At 37.4% G+C, this 27,332-nt stretch overlaps 1 protein-coding gene across 1 annotated transcript in view; it reads right to left on the minus strand.

Moving 5' to 3' along the window:
- Positions 1 to 26,986, minus strand: part of PUSL1 (pseudouridine synthase like 1) — a 361,696-nt gene extending 334,710 nt beyond the window's left edge. Inside the window, exon 1 of the mRNA XM_053690975.1 lies at positions 26,906 to 26,986. Coding sequence (XP_053546950.1) covers positions 26,906 to 26,986 — 81 coding nt within the window. The remainder of the gene's footprint in view (positions 1 to 26,905) is intronic.
- Between the last annotated feature and the right edge of the window lie 346 nt (positions 26,987 to 27,332).

Below are 27,332 nucleotides of genomic sequence, written 5' to 3' on the forward strand. Positions count from 1 at the left end.
TGGGCGGCCGTCTCTTGGCAGGTTTGCTGTTGTGCCATGTTCTTTCCATGTGGTTATGATAGATTTGATGGTGCTCCTGGCGATCATTAAAGATTTAGATATTTTTTTATAACCTAACCCTGACTTGTACTTCTCAACAACATTGTCCCTTACTTGTTTGGAGAGTTCCTTGGTCTTCATGGCAGTGTTTGGTTAGTGGTGCCTCTTGCTTAGGTGTTGCAGCCTTTGGGGCCTTTCAAAAAAGGTGTGTATATGTAATGACAGACCATGTGACACTTAGATTGCACACAGGTGGCTGCACCTGTGGTGGTAATTGGCTGCACCAGAGCTTTTTATGGGCTTCATAACAAAGGGGGTGAATACATACGCACATGCCAATTTTCTGTTTTCTATTTCTAAAAAATAGTTTTATGTATATATTTTTCTCATTTAACTTCACCAACTTAGACTATTGTGTTCTGATCCATCACATAAAATTCAGATTACTAAAACATTGAACTTAAGGCTGTAATGTAACAAAATATTTACACATACAAACACAAATACACATGTATACACTCTAAATGAAGCGCATGCACGAAACGCGTTAGGCATCACTGTTTGCTACCTTTCAACATTAATTGGCACACCTAGTAAATCAAATATTCAGCAAGATACCCGTTTCAGCTTTAATCTCTATTTTTTAACTTATTAATGCACATATAAATACATATATACACACATACACATATTTAGACAAATATATTAATTGGAGCCATTTCCAGTTAAACACCTTGCCATATACCATATCCCTTTTAAAATATTTTTATTAATATATTTTTATTAACAATTGTATATATGAGTGTTACAGTTTATTGTAATATGTTTTTGTGATTTTTTTTTTTTTAACCCTTACACTTTACTTCAGGTCTCAAGTCAAGCTAAATATTCTAGAGCAGTTTTGGCTTTCGCTTGAGCGCAAATGATAACTTTTAAGTTGTAATATGTGTGTTATTTAGCATGGTTGCAATACACACGGAAAGTATAGGTTGAACTAGAGAAATGTAAGTCAAGCTAACCATTCCCAGTTAAATGGGATACCATGGACTTTTAATATCAAGTTGTGTGCAAATGTTAGTGCGGTCCATCGATATTGCGTACTGTGACCCCCCTGCTATCATTAGCGCGCCACTTGCAATCTGGACCTTAGTGTTTTGGGAGACACAATTTATATTTTTTTATATTTTGCATAAGCAAACTTCTATCGCTAAAAGTTTAATCTCATAAACAAATTTCTACATTCACAACATGCATTTACATCTTTAATTATAAAACTATTATATTACTTATGTTAACTTAGAGAGGGACCTACAATGTAACTCATTGACTTCCCATTGACATATATTAATTAAAGGGATATTAAACACTAAATACATTTAATAAGCATAGTATTGAGATTATTCCCTGCCTCCATCTAGTCATGCCGCCATATTGAAATCTCTTTTACTATATTCCAGTGCTGTTGTGTTTGCACATGTGCAGCAACTCTCCATAAGATACCAATGGTTAGAAGGAGGTGCATGAAATGTGTTTTCAAAAGTTCCTTCCGAAATAGCACCCTGCTATAAACCCTGGGCTACCTGCATTTTTATTATAAGTACAGAAATCATAGGATTATAAAATATTAACCGCATTGTATATAGTACTTGTGCTTCAGCAATACAGATGTCCATTTATTCTGTGCACATCACTGTCAGTTTTTCCCAACCTTCCCAATATTTAGGGCTTAATTATATTTAATCAGCTATAGGATGCATGTGTACCTACCAACTATGAAGCACGACCGAGCAGACTCATCAGATTTATGGAGGGGGCTCTAGAGCTGAGCTAGCAGAGGTGTCCTAGGGGGTCTCTTCAGCTTCTGGCTGTTGTGTAGATGGGGCTATTTCTAACAAATAGTGGTTTGCTGAATCTCTTTAAAGCGATTTGTCTCTCCCTCTAATGAACATCTTACTGGTATGAATCTCATTGTTCCTTGTAAGTGTGCTTTGTGTCTGTTTTTACTATTTTATTTATTAAAAGGAGGTCATAATGATTTAATGCAATGCTCTAAAGCACACAAAGGGTTAAAGATTTAGAGGCCAATTTATCAAATGTCTGTCGGACCTGGTCCGACAGACATCGCTGAATGCGGAGAGCAATACGCTCTCCGTATTTAGCATTGTACCAGCAGCTCTTGTGAGCTGCTGGTGCAACGCCGCCCGCTGCAGACTCGCGGCCAATGGGCCGCCAGCAGGGGGTGTCAATCAACCCGATCGTACTCGATCGGGTTGAATTCCGGCGATTCCTGTCCGCCTGCTCAGAGCAGGCGGACAGGGTTATGGAGCAGCGGTCTTTGTGACCGCTGCTTAATAACTGCTGTTTCTGGCCAGAGACACGGGCCATCAAGCTCCATTCGGATAGAAAGGCCCCATAGTCAAGGTCCTGCAGAAAATATGCTGCAAGGGTGGTCTTGAACAAGCTGGCGATTGGCGGTGTCTAGCTCAGCAGTGTAAATGATTGGAGCTTATGAGCAGACCCCTACAAGATTTAGGGGCAAGGATATGTGCATTAATAACATGGAGAAAGATTAGCTTTATGGGGGTAAATAGAATATTCTGTCCTAGCAAAAGAATGAGGGTCCAAAAAAACGCTTATGGCCACTAAGACACAAGTTTGGTGCCACTAGTTTAAATTTGAATTCTGTCTACATTATTTTAACTAAATTTAATTATAAATTATTTTTGGAAACATTGATCACTATTAACCATTCACTGCCATACAAGACAGTTTTCCATACTTATTTTCTTTCTTTCTTACATATTCGACATAGGTGATCACCCTTATATGTAGCAAGGACTGTTTTAGAATTTCTCTGCATTATCAGTAGAGTGCAGATGCACTCCTCATGGTAAGTTAGCAAGGAGTCTATATCTGCTATATCTGACTACACCCAGATTCATTTCAACATACAAAAAGAAAATACAGTGGGCCTGTTAAATGAGACAGAAGAATGCTGTAAAAAAAAACTGTGTTATTATTATTAGCCTTCAACTAAGAATAACAAGAGAACAAAGCAAATTTGATGATAAAAGTAAATTAGAAAGTTGCTTAAAATTACATGCCCTACCTGAATCATGAAAGTTTAATTTGGACTTTGCTATCCCTTTAATAGTGTACTCTTGCTTATACATTGACTATGTTAGAAAAAAAACTAATTTAACTTAAAGGGACAGTAAAGTCAGAATTAGACATTCTTGATTTAGACAGAGCATATAATTTTAAACAACTTTCCAATTTACTTCTATTATTTAATTAGCTTCCTTCTCTTGTTATCCTTTGCTGAAAGGTTTATCTAGGTAAGCTCAGGAGCAGCAAAGAACCTAGGTTCTAGCTGCTGATTGGTGGCTGCATATATATACCGATTGTCATTGGCTCACCTATGTGTTCAGTTAGAAACCAGTAGTGCTTTGCTGCTGCTTCAAGTAAAGTGGAAAGTTGTTTAGAATTGTATGTTCTACCTAAATCATGAAAGAAACATTTTGGGTTTCATTTCCCTTTAAGTTAGTTCTTTTCAACACTTATAAATTATCAAAATGTTATAGAAAAGATTTGCTGTTGTTAAATATCAGTTAGCTGAGAAAGCATTCTATTTAATAATTACGGGGGCTGCGCAATGAGTCATGAATCTCAGTGACAACCAAGTGATGTGCTCTTTCAGTTCTCCCACGTTATGCTGAGGTAATTTGCAGTTAAATGTGCACAACTGAGTAAAATAAAACTTTTTGTACAATTTCAAAAAGGTTAGAATATTTTATCTATAAATAAATCTGACAAAGATTTTAAAGGCATATGAAACCCAAATGTTTTCTTTCAAGATTCAAATAGAGCATACAATTTTAAACAACTTTCCGATTGATTTATACACAAAGGGTAAGCCAATGACAAGAGGCATAGAGTATATGTGCAGCCAACAACAACAGCTAGCTTCCAGTAGTGCATTGTTACGTCTAAGCCTACCTAGGTATGCTTTTCATTTAAGGATGCCAAGTTAATGAAATAACTTAGTTAAAATAAATAAATTGGAAAGTTGTTTAAAACTGGGTACTTTATCTGAATCATGAAAGAAAATGTTAAAGGGACACTGAACCCAAAAAAATTATTTTGTGATTCAGATAGAGGATGCCATTTTAAGCAACTTTCTAATTTACACCTATTAGCAATTTTTCTTTGTTCTCTTGTTATCTTTATTTGAAAAAGACGGCATCTAAGCTTTTTTAGGGTTCAGAATTCTGGAAAGCACTTTTTTATTGGTGGATGAATTTATCCACCAATCAGCAAGGACAACCCAGGTTGTTTACCAAAAATGGGCCGGCATCTAAACTTACATTCTTGCATTTCAAATAAAGATACCAAGAGAATGAAGAAAATTTGGGTTCAGTGTACCTTTAAGTTTTGTCAGCCGGGAGGCATTACGAAGTGTCAGAGTGGGGGCAGTGTAATACTATATATATATATATATATATATATAAAATAAATAAATAGAGTCCACTCTACAGGATCAGGATCAAGCCCAGGTACCACATCAAGGTCCTTTTCCAATACCTGGGACCCTAAAACAGCCACACAATGCAAGCTCTCAAATCCAGAGTGCAGTCCCCTTCCGTGTTTTGTATATGTCTAGGGGGATTACATAAGCATGTGCACCCTTCCCTTGTTCCCAGTTTGTTTGATTTGAGAGCTTGCATTGTGTGGCTGTTTTAGGGTCCCAGGTATTGGAAAAGACCTTGATGTGGTAACTAACCTTTCCATTTTTGCTTTTAAATCTTAGCTGAGAGCTTATGAGTGCTGGACTTTCTCTGTGTGTTGTATTAATTTGTTTTGTAATTTTCCCTATGGTTCTTGCACCCAGACCTGTCTGGGGTTAACTGCCTGTGACTCTGTGGACAGCACAGCTTCCTGCGAGTGCCCATGAGCACCCAGGGCTGAGCATGTTGCAGGGTCATGGGATGTGTACCCAGCCCGGTATGATTGTGCAGTTTCCTTCCGTGTTTTGTATATGTCTAGGGTGATTACATAAGCCTGTGCATCCTTCCCTTGTTCCCAGTTTGTTTGGATTTTAGAGCTTGCATTGTGTGGCTGTTTTAGGGTCCCAGGTATTGGAAAGGACCTTGATGTGGTACCTGGGCTTGTCCCATTTGGCCAAATGCGGTTACTAACCTTTAAATTTTTGCTTTTAAATCTTAGCTGAGAGCTTGTAAGTGAGTGAGTGAGCTGGACTTTCTCTGTGTGTTATATATATATATATATACATACTGTATATATATATATATATATATATATATATATATATATATATATATATATATATGTGTATGTATGTATGTACATACATATATATATATATATATGCGTGTGTACATATGTATATATATATATATATATATATATATATATATATAATCTTCAACAAAACAGGAACCAGCCAGGATTTTTCAAAAACAGGGGTCAAATTTATTGACGTTTCGGGAAGTTAACCTCCCCTTCCTCAGAACATGAGAGCCGCCGGCATTTTTGCAGTGGAAGCGTTCTTGGTGAGAAACTTGCCCGGGGATGCGCTTACAAGGTGAGGCTGGAGGAGAAGACCTTGTGCCGATATGCTGCCTCCCCTTGTCAGCTGTTGTGGGTCTGCGAGCGTAGTGTTTATTGCAGGTCTTTGTAACTGACTGGATGCGTTTGTGTACTGCTTAGATCAGTTGTGATGTCTAATCATAAACTCTCAGCGCTAATGTATGTTAGCTACTAATAGCTAGCTGTCTCTGCATTCATGTGATGTCTAATCATAAACTCTCAGTGCTAATGTATGTTAGGTACTAATAGCTAGCTTTCTCTGCATTCATGTGATGTCTAATCATAAACTCTCAGCGCTAATGTATGTTAGCTACTAATAGCTTTCTCTGCATTCATTTGATGTCTAATCATAAACTCTCAGTGCTAATGTATGTTAGCTACTAATAGCTAGCTTTCTCTGCATTCATGTGATGTCTAATCATAAACTCTCAGCGCTAATGTATGTTAGCTACTAATAGCTTTCTCTGCATTCATGTGATGTCTAATCATAAACTCTCAGTGCTAATGTATGCTAGCTACTAATAGCTCGCATTCTCTGCATTCATGTGATGTCTAATCATAAACTCTCAGTGCTAATGTATGTTAGCTACTAATAGCTAGCTTTCTCTGCATTCATGTGATGTCTAATCATAAACTCTCAGCGCTAATGTATGCTAGCTACTAATAGCTTTCTCTGCATTCATGTGATGTCTAATCATAAACTCTCAGCGCTAATGTATGTTAGGTACTAATAACTAGCTTTCTCTGCATTCATGTGATGTCTAATCATAAACTCTCAGTGCTAATGTATGTTAGCTACTAATAGCTAGCTTTCGCTGCATCCATGTGATGTCTAATCATAAACTCTCAGCGCTAATGTATGCTAGCTACTAATAGCTTTCTCTGCATTCATGTGATGTCTAGTCATAAACTCTCAGCGCTAATGTATGTTAGCTACTAATAGCTAGCTTTCTCTGCATTCATGTGATGTCTAATCATAAACTCTCAGCGCTAATGTATGCTAGCTACTAATAGCTTTCTCTGCATTCATGAACCCACGGAGTAAATAGTAAACGGACACTCAAAAAGTTGCATGTGAAGGGCAGTGATTGTTTCAAAGTGTATTCTTCTTTCCCTCTCTTCCTATCACCCTTCTTTCCCTTTCTCACTCCCTTATTCCCTCCCTTATTTCTCTCAACTCCCTTCTTTGCTCCCTTTTTTCACTCCCTTTTTCCCTCCCTTCTTTTCCTCCCCTCTTTTCTCCTCTCCCTTCCCACTTTTCTTTTCTCTCTACCTCATTTCCTTCTTTCCTTTCCCTCCCTTTCTCCCCTCCCCTTCTTTTCTCTCCCACCTGTATCCAAGTGTTTTGCTAGCCCATTTTCTTTTGAATTGTTATGAAAACAAAAAGCATTTACACACTGACCCAAAAAAATATAAAGGGGAAAAAAGGCCTAAAACCTTTTTTTTGGGGGGGGCAGCAGAATTTTGAGTGCCTAGGGCAGCACAAAACCTAAATACGCCACTGCATCGCGGCAATTTTCATCATTGGCAACCTCAGATAGGCAACTGACAACACAGCTTCAAAAGCCTGGTAGAACTTATGTTACAGGTCTAAGCTGTGTCACAGAATCACTGTGATAATAGATAATAGACCCCGAGATTTAATTTAACCAGCAGTTTTTCCACCTGTGTTGTTTTTGTTTATGTTATTGTTCATTGTATGTCTTATTGTTAACTATATGAACATGTAAAAATGGCATCTAATGTATATACTCCAATGGTTCTTTTTGTTGTAATGGAACATAAGACAACTGTATTCACGACTTATGTATCTGAACTTTGGATGTTATTGTACTGCTTTTCTTCATACTGGATGTCCAATAAAAAAAATTAAAAAATAAAATAAAATAAATAATGGCTGTACATTGTTATTTTTATCACTATGCTTAATTAATGTCTCTTTAATCATAAAAAAGTATTGTATTTGTCCCCACCACTTCCACTGGAAATTATATTTTATGCATCAACCACCATATCAAAAGGGAGGTTTTCTGCAAATTACTCCTAAACTTGCTATCCTCTGAGTTCAAATCATGACCTTATTTTCTAGTATTCCTCTTCTAAGTATTTCCTGTTGAACACTTTTATGTTTGTTATTATCTATCACTTAAGAATGGTTATCCTACTCCTCATCAGGAATTCATCTTACTTTTATAAGACTATGGAATTGTGTTTTGCATTTAAATTATAATAATCTGTTTGGGAGGTGTGTAATATTGCAGAAAGTCTTTAAAGGGAAAGTCAACACCAGAATTTTTGTTGCTTAAAAAAATACTCCCTTTATTACCCATTCCCCAGTTTTGCATAACCAATACAGTTATAATAATATACTTTTTACCTCTGTGATTACCTTGTATCTAAGCTTCTGTAGACTGCCCCCTTATTTCAGTTCATTTGACAGACTTGCATTTTAGCCAATCAGTGCTCACTCCTTGGTAAATTCACGTGCGTGAGCTCAATGTTATCTATATAAAACACATGAAATAACGCCCTCTAGTGGTGAAAAACGGTCAAAATGCATTTAGATTAGAGGCGGCTTCAAGGTCTAAGAAATTAGCATATGAACCTCCTAGGTTTCGCTTTCAACTAAGAATACCAAGAGAACAAAGCAAAATTGGTGATAAAAGTAAATTGGAAAGTTGTTTAAAATGACATGCCCTATTTGAATCATGAAAGTTTTTTTGGGACTTGACTGTCCCTTTAAAGCCATGATGGAAGCTTTTGTTCACCTGGATCTACTCTCAGGTGCTATCTAGTGTGCCACTCTGAGTAGCCCTGTAGGGGATGAGCCTAGAGAGGGCATCCTATTAAATACTAGCAGGTGATGAAGACAGCAGGCACTAGGAGGAGAACTAAGACACAGAGCTGCCTGACACAGCACTGTATATTCATTCCTTAATTAAACAGTCATTAATTTGGCATCCTCAGGGGTTTTGTTAAATGTGGAATCTATCATTGCTATTTTTTTCTCATTTTGAAGATCTTTTTTTTTTTTTTGCTTGGTTGTAATTAGGGAGCTGGTGAAGAGCAGTACGTACATTTCCCAACTTCAACAGGAAAAAAAAAATCTATTTCATTTTTCAATTAAAATCACTTTTAATCACAGGTAATATAATGACTTATTAACTCTACAGTACAGAAAACCTTCTGCTCCCTCCCACGCAGTGCACAAAACTGATTGAGTCATAGTTGCTGCACATATAATGAGATGTAATGCCTATAGCTTTCAGTTACATATTTCCTAGCAAAATAATAAAAAAGGATGTGATTCTTGATTATAAGAAAAATGTCTTTGTTTTTAAAATAATACTGACAGTAGCCAATTGTCATAGGTATTTTCCAACTTCAATGTTTCATAATATAGTTATTCCAAATATATTTATTGTTATTGGACAGCCTAAAAAACACATGAAAACAGCTACAAGAGAGGACTGAAATGCACCAGATGAAGAGAAGAGAAGGAGAATGTAGGGGTCAGTTTAAAACCAGAAATCCATACTGTGCCACCCAGAATTTATGCTGAACAACCCTGCACTAAAGCAGATTCTCACAGAATGTAATGTACCCAAGAAATGGATTTTCAGTACCACGCCTCTTGTCACATTATAAAGCAGTGCATTTGCCCAAACTAACCTTGAGACTTCTCTAGAATGATGTCCCAGGCTGGGGGGCATAGAAAGTATTTTGGAGGTAGCCAACTAGGGGCTAGATTACAAGTGGCGCAATAACTTTTACTTTCGCTTGCACGATAACTGCACTAAAAGTAAACTTTTAACACAGGGGGGTTAGCACACGCATTATAAGTTGAAAGTAAAAAGTTAGCAAGTGAGCAAACGTCTGATGCGCTAACTTAAATGGACACTCAGGTCAAATTAAAATTTCATGATTCAGATACAGCATTTAATTTAAAACAACTTTCCAATTTACTTCCATTAAGAAAAATGTGTACGGTCTTTTATATTTACACTTTTTGAGTCACCAGCTCCTACTGAGCATGTGCAAGAATTCACAGACTATACGTATATGCATTTGTGATTGGCTGATGGCTGTCACATGATACAGGGGGAGTGGAAATATACATAACTTTGAAATTTGTTACAAAAAAATCTACTACTCATTTGAAATTCAGAGTAAATGCTATTGTATTGTCTTGTTATCTTGCATTTGTTGATTATACAAATCTACTGTGTTTACTGGTGTTATCAAGAAAACAAAGCAAATCTGATAGCAGAAGTACATTGGTAGGTTGTTTAAAATTGCATGCGCTATCTGAATCATATTTTGACTATACTAAACTCCCGAATCTTTTTATAATCCTGTTTTTGGAGTGAAAAGCCATTAAACTGCTTATCTGTCCATGTCAGCTGTGGTACATGAATAAAGAGATTTACAGGTTGCTGAACCCCTAGGTGGAAATTTGGACATCCTCCCTTTTACGGAACTGAAAAAAAAAACAAGAAAAAAAACTATTGTTTTAATTCTCAATGTATTAGTTATGGGCACACTTTTTGGCCTCTCAATTGAGGAGGGGGAAATGTAAGACTGTTCCACTTGACATTCGTTCTTTGTTTTAAATGTTTCTATAGAAGAAATTAACATTTGAATATAATATAACAATTGGATATTCAAAAGGTGTTATTCAAATATTACATTTAAATAATGATGTTCACAGACATACACTGAAGTCAATGAGAAACAACATTGAAATATATTTATTAATTCATTTTACATTTAATAAAGAAAAAAAGTCAGTGTTAAAGGGATACTAAACGCAATTTTTTTCTTTCATGATTCAGAAAGAGCATGCAATTTTAAGCAACTTTCTAATTTACTCCTATTGTCAATTTTTCTTTGTTCTCTTGCTATCTTTATTTAAAAAGCAGGAATGTAAAGCTAAGGAGCCAGCCCATTTTTGGTTGAGAACCTGGGTTATGCTTGCTTATGGGTGACTTAACTGTAGCCACCAATAAGCAAGCGTTATCAGGGCGCTGAACTTAAAATGGGCCGGCTCGTAAGCATTACATTCCTGCTTTTTAAATAAAGATAGCAAGAGAACGAAGAAAAATTGATAATAGGAGTAAATTAGAAAGTTGCATAAAATTGCATCCTCTGTCTGAATCGGGGGGATAATAATTGTGTTTAGTATCCTTTACAGCAAATATTTGACAATAAAAGGTAAAATACAACTCATATCTGTTTTAAATATCATTAAAGTGAATGTAAAGTTAACTGCAATCGGTCACGCCACATGAAACATAATCTAAAAATAACTAGACTTTCATTCATCATTCCTTTATAAAACAGAATAGTACTCACAAATTTGAACTTTGAAGTCTATCTCTATTCACGCTGCATCTCCGCCCGCTATAGATCAGTTTTGAGTGACAGATTTCTCAGATTATTCTGTCTAATCACATTTCATACCCCGTGGGATTCATCCCCTTTCCTCCTACGTCACGTTAGTATTGTGCGCATGCGCTAATCCCTATTCATCGGATGGAACCTAGATGCGCGTCCACGATTCGCGCATGCTCAATGCCGCTGCTAATGAAAAATAAATGACTGCTCCTTCGATCGCTGAAAGTAAGTGGCATTGAGATCTGCTGTTGCGCATGCGCAGGACCACTCTCTCTCTCTCAGGGGTGCGCTTGACACATATGTATAGAGCGGGTGGGACCGCTGTATACGTCAGACATATAGAAGAAGGAAGTCGGCTCTGGGAGGAGCTTTGAAATAAACGGTAGAATTATTTATTTATAATTTATGATAAAATCGTAATTCGGATTTAAAAAAAACCATAATGATTTAGCTGCAACAACTAATCGTCATAATCGATAATAATCGATTATGAAAATAGTTGTCAACGAATCTCATAATCGATTAATCGATTAGTTGGTTTGCAATTAGTTGGTCTGTGCACAACACCAGCTGCTTCACTCCAATGAGCTCCTGCACATGGTATTGTGTTTTATGGTTATGTCCTTAGCCTAAAGGATGCCTACAGACGTCTACTTTTCACTTTTTCAGGACAGTATACGTTTACAACTACCCCTGGCTTATGTGCAACCCAGATATAATAGTCATCATTTGGATTGTTTATATTAAATCTGGTGATTTGGAACTATGCTTTTCATGATATAGTGCCAAGCTTGTTGTTTACACCTTGCCCCTAGATTGATGGGAGTTATTTAAATTGATGTGCACTATTATCTGTTTGCACAATTATTAACGTATTGCTTGCTATTGCTGATTATATGTACTGTATAAATAAATGTGTAAGGCTTTGTCCTGTTATTGATATACAGGCCTTAGCACTTCTGATTTTGTTTTTTATTGTTTTTTTATATTTTTAATAAATTGTGATAATATGTACCAGATTCAACCTTTATAAGTATATATTCGTTATTTCCCCTAACCTTATAGCTGGCTATTTACCATTGCATATAGATATTCAAGATATTTTTATGTTAGAATGAAGTCAAGGGTTACTTTATTGAGAGGCCCCTTGCCAAGGTAGAAAACACTTAGCATTGGTGAAAAGCTAACAAAGATAAATATCCCACTTTGGTGAAATTGGCAAAACCCTACTTATACACCTCAACAGCCTTTTCTCTGCTGCAGGAAATACAGCTGCAGAGAACCAGCCTTAGCCAGAATCATGTGGACATGTTGAGATTTTTGCATTTCAATGCAAAGTTTCTCAAAGAGTGAATAACAGAATGTTATTAACAGTGATAGTCTACTCTTTCTAGCTCTACCTCTTTTCAAACAGTTTGTGGTTTTGTTTTGTTTAATTATAAAACTGTGCTCTGCTGCTTAAAAATTGAAGAAACAGTTGTGTTAATGTAGTTGTAGTTAATGTAGTAATGTTAAGTTTTAGTCTGAAGTTTATATTTGTAACACTCATTATGTGGATTTTATTTAAAACATAGAAAACTATTATTGATTCTCTTTTTATCCGATTAGTCGATTAATCGAAAAAGTAATCGGCCGATTAATCGATTATGAAAATAATCGTTAGTTGCAGCCCTAAGATTTTAATTGTATACCATAGATGAACGCTTAGCAGGCTTACATGAAGATAAAATTGACATTCACTTTAAAACACATTTTTAAGATTTTTTTTGTACTTTTAAAAATAATGATAAATCATTAAAGAAAATGTACTTACAGATGTAGCCAAAAGTATTGGTACTCTTTCATTTTAAAGTATTGGTACACTTGGATTTTAAAGTATTGGTACACTTGGATTTTAAGAGAGAAATATAAAAAGCTTGACTACATAAAAAAGTATGTTGACAAGTTTTAGTCCTTCTGGGAGAATGTCCTTTGGGCAGACGAAACAAAAGTAGATCTTTCTGGCAAATCATAAAAAAAGAAAAAAGTTTTTAAAGAAAAGAACACTATCCCTACAGTCAAAAGGGGAGGGGGATCTGTGATGTTTTGGGGTTGCTTTGCTGCGTCTGGCAATGGGTGCCTAGAATCTGTGCAGGACACGATTAAATCAGAGGACTATCAAGGAATTCTGGAGCAAAATGTACTGTCCAGTATTAGAAAACTGTGTCTTATTTTACGGTCATGGGTCCTCCAGCTGGATAATAAAGACTCAAAACATAAACTCAAAAAACACCCAAGAATGGATGAGAATAAAACATTGGATCATTCTGAAGTAGCCTTCTGTAGGTCCAGCTCTGAATCCCATCAAACAGCTTTGAAAAGAGCAGAAACTCACAGTTGGAAAAAGGCACACATCAAACCTGAGAGAACTGGAGCAGTTTGCTCAAGAACAGTGGGCAAAAATCCCAGTTAAAAAGTGTAGAAATCTTATTCAGAGCTACAGAAATCACTTGATTGCCGTTATTGTCTCTAAAGGCTGTGCTACCATTGTACCATTCTCATTTGTTTTACTGTTTAAAGTAATATGTGAAGTCATCAATCCAAAGTGAAGTTACATTTTAAATAAAGAATGGTGGATACCAAATACTTTTGTCAATTCTTACTTAGTTTAGAGAAAATTGTGCGTTTTCCTAACAAAGTGGAAGGGTACTAATACTTTTGACAATGTCTGTATATCTACATTTTACATTGTCAGTAAGGTTCATTGCATCTTGTCTGTTCAACAAATAATGTAAAGTCGTACTGGTGGGAGCAGTCTAGAGAGAACTTAGCAGTACATAGTATTGTATGGTTTGTGTCGTCAGCAGTATCATCAAAGTCTAATAATGACCTCAATAAAGATGTAATTGCTCATATTTTTTGTAATAACCAGACTTGCTTCCTGTTCTCCAGCTAACTCCTGAAAAATTACAGACATCTGGAATCCTAAGGGTAATATCCATGTCATTAATGATGTCATTGGTGCTGCAAAAGATCTCCGAGTATTTAAATGAGAATTTAAACGTAAGATTACGTCCATGAACATTTTATGTATAATATGTTTTCATTAAGCACACACACAATGGTAATTTATCCCTTGATTGCCAGTAACACAATTACAGCAATGATGTATTCCCCTGACAGTTTAGAACAAAATAATTGTGCATTTTAAATATCTTATGTCCCTCTACACGTCCATCCAAAATGCAATCAAAGATAACAAGGTTAGTATTTAAAGGGGCAACATTAGACCAAAAAAAAAAAATATAGCTGCAAGCAGCGATAGAGGTGGCCATGCGCATTGACTTTGCAATGTCATACAAGCAGCTAAGTCACAATATAAAGTTTTATAGAATTTTTAAAAAATTCTAACATTAGCAGTTGGAAAAAAAAACATATTTTCGAAAATTTTGCGTTTTTCAAGATGGCTGCCCTGCCATATGAGCAATACATTCATCACAATCAGATGTAACTCTAGGTCACAAGATATTGTTTTACAGCAAATTTCACAGCTTTAACATAAGCGGCTGCAAAGAAAGCATATTTTCGAAATTTTTGCGTAAACCAATATGGCTGCCACAGCTTGTGAACAATTCCTTTAACATGAACAACTGTGAGGTCACAATATAAGGTTACTTAGCTAGTTTCACAGTTCTAACATAAGCGGTTGCAGAGAAAATAGATTTTCGAAATTTTTATGCAAAACAAAATGGCTGCCTAATCATATGATATACAGCCTCCATATTATGCACAATAGTTCTTACCATAGATGTCAATAAACATGGCAAAAATAAAGCATTTTTGTAAAACAGTTTTTGTTTTATTATTAATTTAAAAATATCGTTAAGCATTTTTGAACAATTCAAAATGGCTGCCAAAACACATGACCTATCAACTTCTCTTGAACAAATCTGAATGTTAGTCATAAGATAACTCTATAAACAAAATTTCAAGTCTGTGCCATAAACGGTTTCGGAGAAGATTTTTATAATTTTTAAAAATGGCGCATACAAAACAAAATGGCTGCCAAGCTATGCATTGTATGGCTTTCAAATTGCACATACTAATGCTCACTATAGACCTCTACAATTTGCAGAAGTTTCATGAAAGTTTGCAAATGTTTTATTTCACGAAGGCGATTGCGCAATGCGAATTTTAACTGCAATATTGTCTTTAAGGGTAATGGCTATGTGTAATCATGTGTCTATTACACTGTAATATTGTTAAATATTGTAAAACTAATGTATAAAGTGCAAAATTGCGCAATTAAATGGCGATAAAAAGGTTAATGTCTCACAGCAGCCATGTTGATTATGTAAAAATCGCAATTTTAACAAACTTGGTAGAGGACCTTGCAAGGAGCATATGTGCCAAATTGCGCTTTATTGCACTAAGCAGTTTAAGAGAAGAAGATGTTTAAATATTTTTGCAAAATGCAAGATGGCTGCTGCATCATGTGACCAAGGCACTTCTGTTGAGCAATGGCAAATCTAGGTCATAGCAGCACTAAGCACAGCAAGTTTCAAAGTTGTAACATAAGCAGTTCCAGAGATAAAGATTATTAAGCAGCTCTCGAAATTTGTCGCAAAAAACAATATGGCTGCGTAACCTTATGACCTATGAGTTCAATATTGCATGAGATGTAGCAGAGCAATAGGCTGTACCAGCATACCTGATTTGAAGAGTTTAGCATAAGTAATTTGTGTTTTGTGAGCAATTGACTCAAAAGAGGCAGTATTGAATTACAAATAATTACTATAAATATAAAACCGATATTGCTGCCGCATCATGTGACTGATTCTCTCCTAATGAGCAATTGTGAATCTAGGTCACAATATAAGACTGTACAGCAAATTTCACAGTTCTTACATAAGCGGTTGCAGAGAAAATAGACTTTCGAAATTTTCGCGTAAACCAAGATGGCTGCCCGATCGTAAGATATACAGCCTCCATATTACGCACAATAGTGCTCACTATAGATGTCAATAAACATGGCAAAAATAAAGCATTTTTGTAAAACGGTTTTTGTTTTATTATTAATTTAAATATATCGTTAAGCAATTTTGAACAATTCAAAATGGCTGCCAAACCACATGACGTATCAACTTCTGAACAAATCTGAATGTTAGTCATAAGATAACTGTGTAAACAAAATTTCAAGTCTGTGCCATAAGCGGTTTCGGAGAAGAAGATTTTTGTAGTTTTTAAAAACAGCGCATACGAAACAAAATGGCCACCAAGCTATGCGTCGTATGGCTTTCAAATTGCACATAGTAATGCTCACTATTGACCTCTAATATTTGCAGAAGTTTCATGAAAATTTGCAAATGTTTTATTTCACAACGGCGACTGCGCAATGCAAATTTTAACTGCAATATTGTCTTTGAGGGTTATGACTATGTGTAATCATGTGTCTATTACACTGTAATATTGTTAAATATTGTAAAACTAATGTATAAAGTGCAAAATTACGCAATTAAATGGCGATAAAAAGGTTAATGTCTAACAGCAGCCATGTTGATTATGGAAAAAATGGCAATTTGAACAAACTTGGTAGAGGACCTTGCAAGGAGCATATGTGCAAAATTGCGCTTTATTGCACTAAGCGGTTTAAGAGAAGAAGATGTTTAAAGATTTTCGCAAAATGCAAGATGGCTGCTACATCATGTGACCAAAGCACTTCTGTTGAGCAATGGCAAATCTAGGTCATAGCAACACTGAGCACAGCAAGTTTCAAAGTTGTAACATAAGCAGTTCCAGAGCTAAAGATTATTAAGCAGTTATCGAAATTTGTCGCAAAAAACAATATGGCTGCGTAACCTTATGACCTATGAGTTCAATATTGCAAGAGATGTAGCAGAGCAATACGCTGTACCAGCATACCTGATTTCAAGAGCTTTGCATTAGCAGTTCAAGAGTTATGGGCAATAGTATAAGTTTGGCGGAATAATAATAATAAAAATAATAATAATAATAATAATAATAATCCTGACAATAACAATAGGTTGTCCTGCAACTTCGTTGCATGGCCACCTAATAATTTTAAAGGGCACTTAAAGATAGTTATGTTCTTTTCTAAACAATAATTAAGTCACACATACGCATGTACCAATTTAAAGAGAAAGATAAGTAATCAGTCAGTTAAAAACAGCAGATCAGTGGCTTGTTCTATAGCCTGGTTACCACCTGGGAGTAGCTTTTTTTTGGCCCAATTGTACTTTTCACAGAGGCAAACTTTCCTGAAGTATATCAGTCTGATCCTGCCTAAGAGGTCAGTCCAGCCCCGAAATACCAGGCATTTCTCCTCTGACTAAGGGAAATGGCAACTCCAGGCGATTGTTTCGCCCTCCTTTGGACCTCATCAGTGAGGTGCAGCCATATCCCTCTAAGCACAGTGGGCAAGGAGTCCACGTCTAGATTCCCCCATCACCCTTAGTGAGACTTTCCCTAGGGTCATAATATAAATATAAACAGAAAGAGAAGCAATCTTTACAGGAACGAACAACAGCTTCTTTTATCCCAATTACGCATGTACCATTACTCTATGGTACGCTAAGCATCATCAACACAGGAGATGGGCCCTAACTGCACCATAATATAGTGTTAGAGAATGTTTTCCAGCCAAGAAAAAAATGTTTAGGTAGTCAGACAGTTTATTGGGTGAAAATTATTTGACTTTTTTTTATTTAAAAATGTAATTTAACAGCAAATGGAAGATTGTGAATGAACATAGAAAAAACAGAATTTATGCTTACCTGATAAATTACTTTCTCCAACGGTGTGTCCGGTCCACGGCGTCATCCATAACTTGTGGGAATATTCTCTTCCCCAACAGGAAATGGCAAAGAGCACAGCAAAAGCTGTCCATATAGCCCCTCCCAGGCTCTGCCCCCCCCAGTCATTCGACCGACGGTTAGGAGAAAAAAAGGAGAAACTATAAGGTGCCGTGGTGACTGTAGTGTATAGAGAAAGAAATTTTTCAAACCTGATTAAAAAACCAGGGCGGGCCGTGGACCGGACACACCGCTGGAGAAAGTAATTTATCAGGTAAGCATAAATTCTGTTTTCTCCAACATTGGTGTGTCCGGTCCACGGCGTATTCCATAACTTGTGGGAACCAATACCAAAGCTTAAGGACACGGATGAAGGGAGTGAGCAAATCAGGTTACCTAAACAGAAGGCACCACGGCTTGCAAAACCTTTCTCCCAAAAATAGCTTCCGAAGAAGCATAAGTATCAAATTTGTAGAATTTGGCAAAAGTGTGCAGAGAAGACCAAGTCGCTGCCTTACATATCTGATCAACAGAAGCCTCGTTCTTGAAGGCCCATGTGGAAGCCACAGCCCTAGTAGAGTGAGCTGTGATTCGTTCAGGAGGCTGCCGTCCGGCAGTCTCATAAGCCAATCGGATGATGCTTTTCAGCCAGAAAGAAAGAGAGGTAGCAGTAGCTTTTTGTCCTCTCCTCTTACCAGAATAAACAACAAACAAAGAAGAAGTTTGTCTGAAATCCTTTGTTGCTTCTAAATAGAACTTTAAAGCACGAACTACATCTAAATTGTGTAACAAACGTTCCTTCTTTGAAACTGGATTCGGACACAAAGAAGGAACAACTATTTCCTGGTTAATATTCTTGTTGGAAACAACTTTTGGAAGAAAACCAGGCTTGGTACGCAAAACAACCTTATCTGAATGGAACACCAGATAGGGTGGATTACACTGCAAAGCAGATAATTCAGAAACTCTTCTAGCAGAAGAAATAGCAACCAAAAACAGAACTTTCCAAGATAGTAACTTGATATCTATGGAATGTAAGGGTTCAAACGGAACCCCTTGAAGAACTGAAAGAACTAAATTTAGACTCCAGGGAGGAGTCAAGGGTCTGTAAACAGGCTTGATTCTGACCAAAGCCTGTACAAAAGCTTGTACATCTGGCACAGCTGCCAGTCGTTTGTGTAACAAGACAGATAAAGCAGAAATCTGTCCTTTTAGAGAACTCGCTGACAATCCCTTATCCAAACCTTCTTGGAGAAAGGAGAGGATCTTAGGAATTTTAATCTTACTCCAGGAGAATCCCTTGGATTCACACCAACAGATATATCTTTTCCATATTTTATGGTAAATCTTTCTAGTCACAGGTTTTCTGGCTTGGACCAGAGTATCTATCACTGAATCTGAAAACCCACGCTTGGATAAAATCAAACGTTCAATTTCCAAGCAGTCAGCTGCAGAGAAACTAGATTTGGATGTTCGAATGGACCTTGTACTAGAAGATCCTGTCTCAAAGGTAGCTTCCATGGTGGAGCCGATGACATATTCACCAGGTCTGCATACCAAGTCCTGCGCGGCCATGCAGGAGCTATCAGAATCACAGAGGCCTTCTCCTGTTTGATCCTGGCTACAAGCCTGGGAAGGAGAGGGAACGGTGGAAACGCATAAGCTAGGTTGAACGACCAAGGCGCCACTAATGCATCCACTAGAGTCGCCTTGGGATCCCTGGATCTGGACCCGTAGCAAGGAACCTTGAAGTTCTGACGAGACGCCATCAGATCCATGTCTGGAATGCCCCATAATTGAGTCAACTGGGCAAACACCTCCGGGTGGAGTTCCCACTCCCCCGGATGGAAAGTCTGACGACTCAGATAATCCGCCTCCCAGTTGTCTACTCCTGGGATGTGGATTGCAGATAGGTGGCAGGAGTGATCCTCCGCCCATTTGATGATTTTGGATACCTCTCTCATCGCCAAGGAACTCCTTGTTCCCCCCTGATGGTTGATGTAAGCTACAGTCGTCATGTTGTCTGACTGGAATCTTATGAATCCGGCCATCGCTAGTTGAGGCCAAGCCCGGAGAGCATTGAATATCGCTCTCAGTTCCAGGATGTTGATCGGGAGAAGAGACTCTTCCCGAGACCATAAACCCTGAGCTTTCAGGGAATCCCAGACCGCGCCCCAGCCTAATAGACTGGCGTCGGTCGTGACAATGACCCACTCTGGTCTGCGGAAACTCATTCCCTGAGACAGGTGATCCTGGGACAACCACCAACGGAGTGAGTCTCTGGTCATCTGGTCTACTTGAATCTTTGGAGACAAGTCTGTATAGTCCCCATTCCACTGCTTGAGCATGCACAGTTGTAATGGTCTTAGATGAATTCGAGCAAAAGGAACTATGTCCATTGCTGCAACCATCAACCCTACTACTTCCATGCACTGAGCTATGGAAGGCTGCAGAATAGAGTGAAGAACTTGACAAGCGTTTAGAACCTTTGACTTTCTGGCTTCTGTCAGGAAGATCTTCATTTCTAAAGAATCTATTATTGTTCCCAAAAAGGGAACTCTTGTTGACGGAGACAGGGAACTCTTTTCTACGTTCACCTTCCACCCGTGAGATCTGAGAAAGGCTAGAACAATGTCTGTATGAGCCTTTGCTTTCGAAAGAGACGACGCTTGGATTAGAATGTCATCCAGATAAGGTGCCACTGCAATACCCCTTGGTCTTAGAACCGCTAGAAGGGACCCGAGCAGCTTTGTGAAAATTCTTTGAGCAGTGGCTAGTCCGAATGGGAGAGCCACGAACTGATAATGTTTGTCCAGAAAGGCGAACCTTAGGAACTGATGATGATCTTTGTGGATAGGAATATGTAGATACGCATCCTTTAAATCCACGGTAGTCATAAATTGACCCTCCTGGATTGTAGGTAAAATTGTTCGAATGGTTTCCATTTTGAACGATGGAACTCTGAGAAATTTGTTTAGAATTTTTAAATCCAGAATTGGTCTGAAAGTTCCCTCTTTTTTGGGAACTACAAACAGATTTGAGTAAAACCCCTGACCTTGTTCCACAGTTGGAACTGGGTGTATCACTCCCATCTTTAACAAGTCTTCTACACAATGTAAGAATGCCTGTCTCTTTATTTGGTTTGAAGATAAGTGAGACATGTGGAACCTTCCCCTTGGGGGTAGTTCCTTGAATTCTAGAAGATAACCCTGAGAGACTATTTCTAGTGCCCAGGGATCCTGAACATCTCTTGCCCAAGCCTGAGCAAAGAGAGAGAGTCTGCCCCCTACTAGATCCGGTCCCGGATCGGGGGCTACCCCTTCATGCTGTCTTGGTAGCAGCAGCAGGCTTCTTGGCCTGTTTACCCTTGTTCCAACCTTGCATTGGTTTCCAAGCTGGTTTAGTCTGGGAAGCGTTACCCTCTTGTCTAGAGGCTGCAGAGTTGGAAGCCGGTCCGTTCCTGAAATTGCGAAAGGAACGAAAATTGGACTTATTCTTAGCCTTGAAAGGTCTATCTTGTGGGAGGGCATGGCCCTTTCCCCCAGTGATGTCTGAAATAATCTCTTTCAATTCTGGCCCAAAAAGGGTCTTACCCTTGAAAGGGATATTAAGTAATTTTGTCTTGGAAGATACATCCGCCGACCAAGACTTTAGCCAGAGCGCTCTGCGCATCCACAATTGCAAACCCTGAATTTTTCGCCGCTAACCTCGCTAACTGCAAAGCGGCGTCTAAAATAAAGGAATTAGCTAACTTAAGTGCGTGAATTCTGTCCATGACTTCCTCATATGGAGTCTCTCTACTGAGCGACTTTTCCAGTTCCTCGAACCAGAACCACGCCGCTGTAGTGACAGGAATAATGCACGAAATAGGTTGAAGGAGGTAACCTTGCTGTACAAAAATCTTTTTAAGCAAACCCTCCAATTTTTTATCCATAGGATCTTTGAAAGCACAATTGTCCTCAATGGGAATGGTCGTGCGCTTGGCTAGTGTAGAAACCGCCCCCTCGACCTTAGGGACTGTTTGCCATAAGTCCTTCCTGGGGTCGACCATAGGGAACAATTTCTTAAATATAGGAGGAGGGACAAAAGGTATGCCTGGCTTCTCCCACTCCTTATTCACTATGTCCGCCACCCGTTTAGGTATCAGAAAAGCATCAGGGTGCACCGGGACCTCTAGGAACTTGTCCATCTTGCACAATTTTTCTGGGATGAACAGATTGTCACAATCATCCAGAGTAGATAGCACCTCCTTTAGTAATGCGCGGAGATGCTCTAATTTAAATTTAAATGTCACAACATCAGGTTCTGCCTGCTGAGAAATTCTTCCTGTATCAGAAATTTCTCCATCTGACAAACCCTCCCTCACTGCCACTTCAGACTGGTGTGAGGGTATGACAGAAAAATTATCATCAGCGCCCTCCTGCTCTACAGTGTTTAAAACAGAGCAATCGTGCTTTCTCTGAAATGCTGGCATTTTGGATAAAATATTAGCTATGGAGTTATCCATTACTGCCGTCAATTGTTGCATAGTAACAAGCATTGGCGCGCTAGAAGTACTAGGGGTCGCCTGCGCGGGCATAACTGGTATAGACACAGAAGGAGATGATGTAGAACTATCTCTACTTCCTTCATCTGAGGAATCATCCTGGGCAACCTTACTATTTGTGACAGTACTGTCCTTACTATGTTTGGACGCTATGGCACAATTATCACACATATTTGAAGGGGGAACCACATTGGCTTCCATACATACAGAACATGATCTATCTGAAGGTACAGACATGTTAAACAGGCTTAAACTGGTTAATAAAGCACAAAAACCGTTTTAAAACAAAACCGTTACTGTCTCTTTAAATGTTAAACAGGGCACACTTTATTACTAAATATGTGAAAAACTATGAAGGAATTATCCAATCTTTACCAAATTTTCACCACAGTGTCTTAATGCATTCAAAGTATTGCACCCCAATTTTCAAGCTGTTAACCCTTAAAATGTGGAAACCGGAGCCGTTTGCAATTTTAACCCCACTACAGTCCCAGCCACAGCCTCTGTTGCGACTTCACCTATCCCAGGGGGGTATACGATACCAATTCAAGCCTTCTAGGAACGTTTTCAGTGGATACCAGACCCTCACACATGCAGCTGCATGCACTGTACTCAAAAGTAACTGCGCAATAATGGCGCGAAAATGAGGCTCTGCCTACTATAGTGAAAGGCCCTTCCTGACTGGGAAGGTGTCTAAACTAGTGCCTGGCGATAAAAACGTTCCCCAAACAATAAAAGTGTGAAAATTACTTCAAACTTTCAAAAATAACTTAAATAAATAATCGATTTAGCCCTTAAGAGTGTCAACCAGTTAATAGCCCATAATAAGCCCTTTATTCTTTCTAAGTCTAAGAAAATGGCTTACCGATCCCCATGAGGGAAAAATGACAGCCTTCCAGCATTACACAGTCTTGTTAGAAAAATGGCTAGTCATACCTTGAGCAGAAAAGTCTGCAGACTGTTCCCCCCAACTGAAGTTCTCTCAGCTCAACAGTCCTGCGTGGGAACATCAATTGATTTTAGTTACTGCTGCTAAAATCATACTCCTCTTTTAAACAGAACTCTTCATCTCTTTCTGTTTCAGAGTAAATAGTACATACCAGCACTATTTTAAAATAACAAACTCTTGATAGAAGAATAAAAAACTACAACTAAACACCACATACTCTTCACCATCTCCGTGGAGATGCTACTTGTTCAGAGCGGCAAAGAGAATGACTGGGGGGGCGGAGCCTGGGAGGGGCTATATGGACAGCTTTTGCTGTGCTCTTTGTCATTTCCTGTTGGGGAAGAGAATATTCCCACAAGTTATGGATGACGCCGTGGACCGGACACACCAATGTTGGAGAAAGCCTGTTTTGCCAGTATCCTATAGGGAGACAAAACAATGGAACTTTAGAGGCAGTAAGACCAGTTCTCACTGCAACCAATGATAGATAAAAATGATAAAACTGTGAAAAACAAACTGACATTTTAACTAAATCCAGACATTTATAAAAGTGCTAGCATGTCATATTTGTATTAAAAACCATCTGACTCTTACCAAGATAACAATAATATAAAATCGGATTAAGGCATCAAAATATGGAAACAGTTTGACAACAAAATATACAAAACTTGAGATGTAGGTATTGTAAGCAATCGCTGATGGTTTATACAGTTCTGCTTAAATAACTTCTCCATGTCAGTTAATGCACATTCCGTAAAGAAACACTCAAATGAAACTAAATTAGGGACTACTTAGGCCATATAGAATACCAAACTGTTTATAATATTAATGCATGACAAAGAAGAGATTTATAGTATATTACTTAGAGGGATAGAAAGCTCAAAATTGAGATGAACAAAGATGAATTACATTTTTTGATAGAAACAAATTTACAATATACTTATATTGGCAAAAAATGCTTTTGGTAAACGTTACCACTGTTTGAGTGTTAGCATTTTTCTCTGCATGTGCAGCATAGCTAGATATTCTCAGTGCACCATCTTTTTAAATATTGCAGCTGAACAGGGAGCCAGTGGGGACTTGTATCATGTCAGCAATAATGCAAATTGAGTCATTACCAGATAGTACAAGCACCTGAGGCCCTCTGAGCAAGGACTGTGATTAAAATGCTGGTGCATTTTTTTTTCTTTCATGATTCAGATAGAGCATTCAGCAAGCGTTACCCAGGTGCTAAACCAAAAATAGGCCGGTTCCTAAGCTTACATTCCTGCTTTTCAAATAAAGATGCCAAGAGAATGTAGAAAAAATGATAATAGGTGTAAAATATAAAGTTGCTTAAAGGGACATGAAACCTAGTTTTTTTCATTCATGATTTTGAAAGAGCATGCAATTTTAAACAACTTTCTAATTTGTTTCTATTATCTAATTTGCTTCATTCTCTTTATATCCTTTGCTGAAAAGCATATTTAGATAGGCTCAGTAGCTGCTGACTGGTGGCTGCACATAGATGCCTTGTGTGATTGGCTCACCCATGTGCATTGCTATTTCTTCAACAAAGGTTATCTAAAGAATGAAAATTGGAATGTTGTTTGAAATTGTATTCTCTATCTGAATCATGAAAGAATTTTTCTTTTTATTTAGTGTCCCTTTAAAATTGCCTGCTCTATCGGAATTGTAAAAGAAACAAATTGGGTTTCATATCCCTTTAAAAGAGACATTCCGGTAAAAAATTAAATGCACATAGATAAATTGCATCTTTGATTAGAAACAGGTTTATAATATACATGCATTGGCAAAAATGCTTCTAGTAAAAGTTTATTTATCTCAGCACGTTCATGTGAAGTATAACTAGATATTCTCAGAGCACCAGCATTTTAAATACTGCAGTTGCTCAGAGTGATAGTGGGGGTTGTATCATGTCAGCAATTAACAAACAGAATCATTACTAGATGGTACAAGCACCTTAGACTCTCTCAAGAAGTGCTGTGTTTAAAATGCTGGTGCACGGAGCATATTTAAATACACGTTTAAAACAGCTATAGCTTTTATTAGAAGTATTTTTGCTAATACATGTACTGTATATTATAAAAATGCTTCTTTTCAAAACTGAAATGCATCCACGTGGGTTCCAATTTTGGCCAGACTATCCCTTTAAGTGAAAAATGTTTTGGTTAATGTGTCATTAAATATTGACCATTTGTGCTGTGATCAGAAAAACAGGACTGCCAGATGTTAAGTATAGGGCCATTACTGTAACAACGATGTAAAAAAGTGCTGCAAATCAACATGGAAATGGCTAATTGTGAGTTAGTTTTGGAGACAGCTCATCTGCAGACATTAACATGCAGATCATTATAAAATGGTAGATGGCGATCAAACCCTAAGAGTAGAAAATGTAGCGACACTGAATTTTTGGGAGATTCACTATACCCTGCTTTCCCTGAATATTTGATAGTCACATATAGAGGTCACGATAGGAATAAAGCACTCTCTAGACAACTCTTTTGGATATTTAAGCTGACCACACAAACACTAAATGGATTTAACTCAAGAGTACGGTTATTAATTATTGGGAATAATTTTTCAATAATTTTCCCAATATATATTTTTCTACATTTTTTCATATTTTCCATTTTGTGTGTGAGTGTGAACTACTGACTTTCCAAATCATAATTCTTATAAGATCATAACAAAAAGGTTTACTACTTTGAAGAGATTATTCATTACAAGGACTTTTCTCAATATTTAGCTTTCAACATTTAGTGTAGTTCAACATGATTTAATAGATCCCGATAAGGGCATACAAAATTTTTGTAATTATGCATATTATGGTTGGATGTTGTTTCTTTGTAAACAACATTCTTCTTATAGTAGCTACTTTTTGACTAATTTATGTATGTGTTTATTAATTTATTTTTCCCTCCATTTAAATCTGTATTTATGGTGGCTCTGTTACTATAATATGAAATAATAATATTGCATTTATGTAATCTATTACTTTTCCTTTTCCAGACTGTTATACTTTTATGTACCTTTAATTAGCGTAATATGCAAAGGGTTAAGCAGGTGTGTATAATTAGTCACATCCAATAGGAATTTAATTACTGATTTTTAAAATGTTCATTGACATATGCTAGTAAGGTCTATGATTACGGCAGTAAGCTGAAACGCGTAAGACCAGTCAATGCCAGAATCCTGTATTTTAATTTTTGGAATATAGACTGTTTTTATATCTTATATTGGAGTTCCGGATCTCTCTTTTCTGTGACTGATTGGTGCAGCCATATTGAAACTTAGGTTTCTTTTTCTGCTAAGGCCAATAAAGGACAGTTATAAATGGCTAACTAGAGTGTGCAACCAATGACTGTGTGGATTACAGCTGTGTCTGCACTTCCACTTTTAACAGGAAATTGAGAAGCCCACAATATTCTGAATAAAATTACATGAAAGGGGAACAAAATAATGAAATTATATCACAAAGTTGTTTTACTACATACAATAAAGCATTTTATATTAATATCTCAAGGTGTTTAATGTCATTTTAAAGAATAAAATGGGCTTATATTTACTCACCTCTAGGTAGTTTTGCACCCCAAGAACAGACTGAGTGATCGGCGTCTCCATCACACCACTAAAATCAGAAAGAGAAATCATGCTACGGTCAGATTATATTTTATAGGGCAAAGAGATGAGCTGGTATCATTTAAATCTACGTCCAGAGCAAATGTTACATTACTTATATGAGAATATGGAAACTGCAAAAAATGTGGAGTGAATTATACTAATTTGTAGCTGGTCAGTCTTGGTATTAAGAGGGAATAATAATTTAGGTATCTGGAATTTTGGCGTTCAGTGTCTTTTTTAGGCAGGACCAGACTAACGTACTGCAGAGATGTTCTTCTCTATTAAAAAGGGACAACTGTAAATGCACATAGATGAGTTACATCTTTGAATAGAAACATATTGGCAAAAATGCTTCTAGTAAAAGTTATCACTGTTA

Source organism: Bombina bombina, chromosome 8 (genome assembly GCF_027579735.1).
Source record: "Bombina bombina isolate aBomBom1 chromosome 8, aBomBom1.pri, whole genome shotgun sequence".
NCBI lineage: Eukaryota > Metazoa > Chordata > Amphibia > Anura > Bombinatoridae > Bombina > Bombina bombina.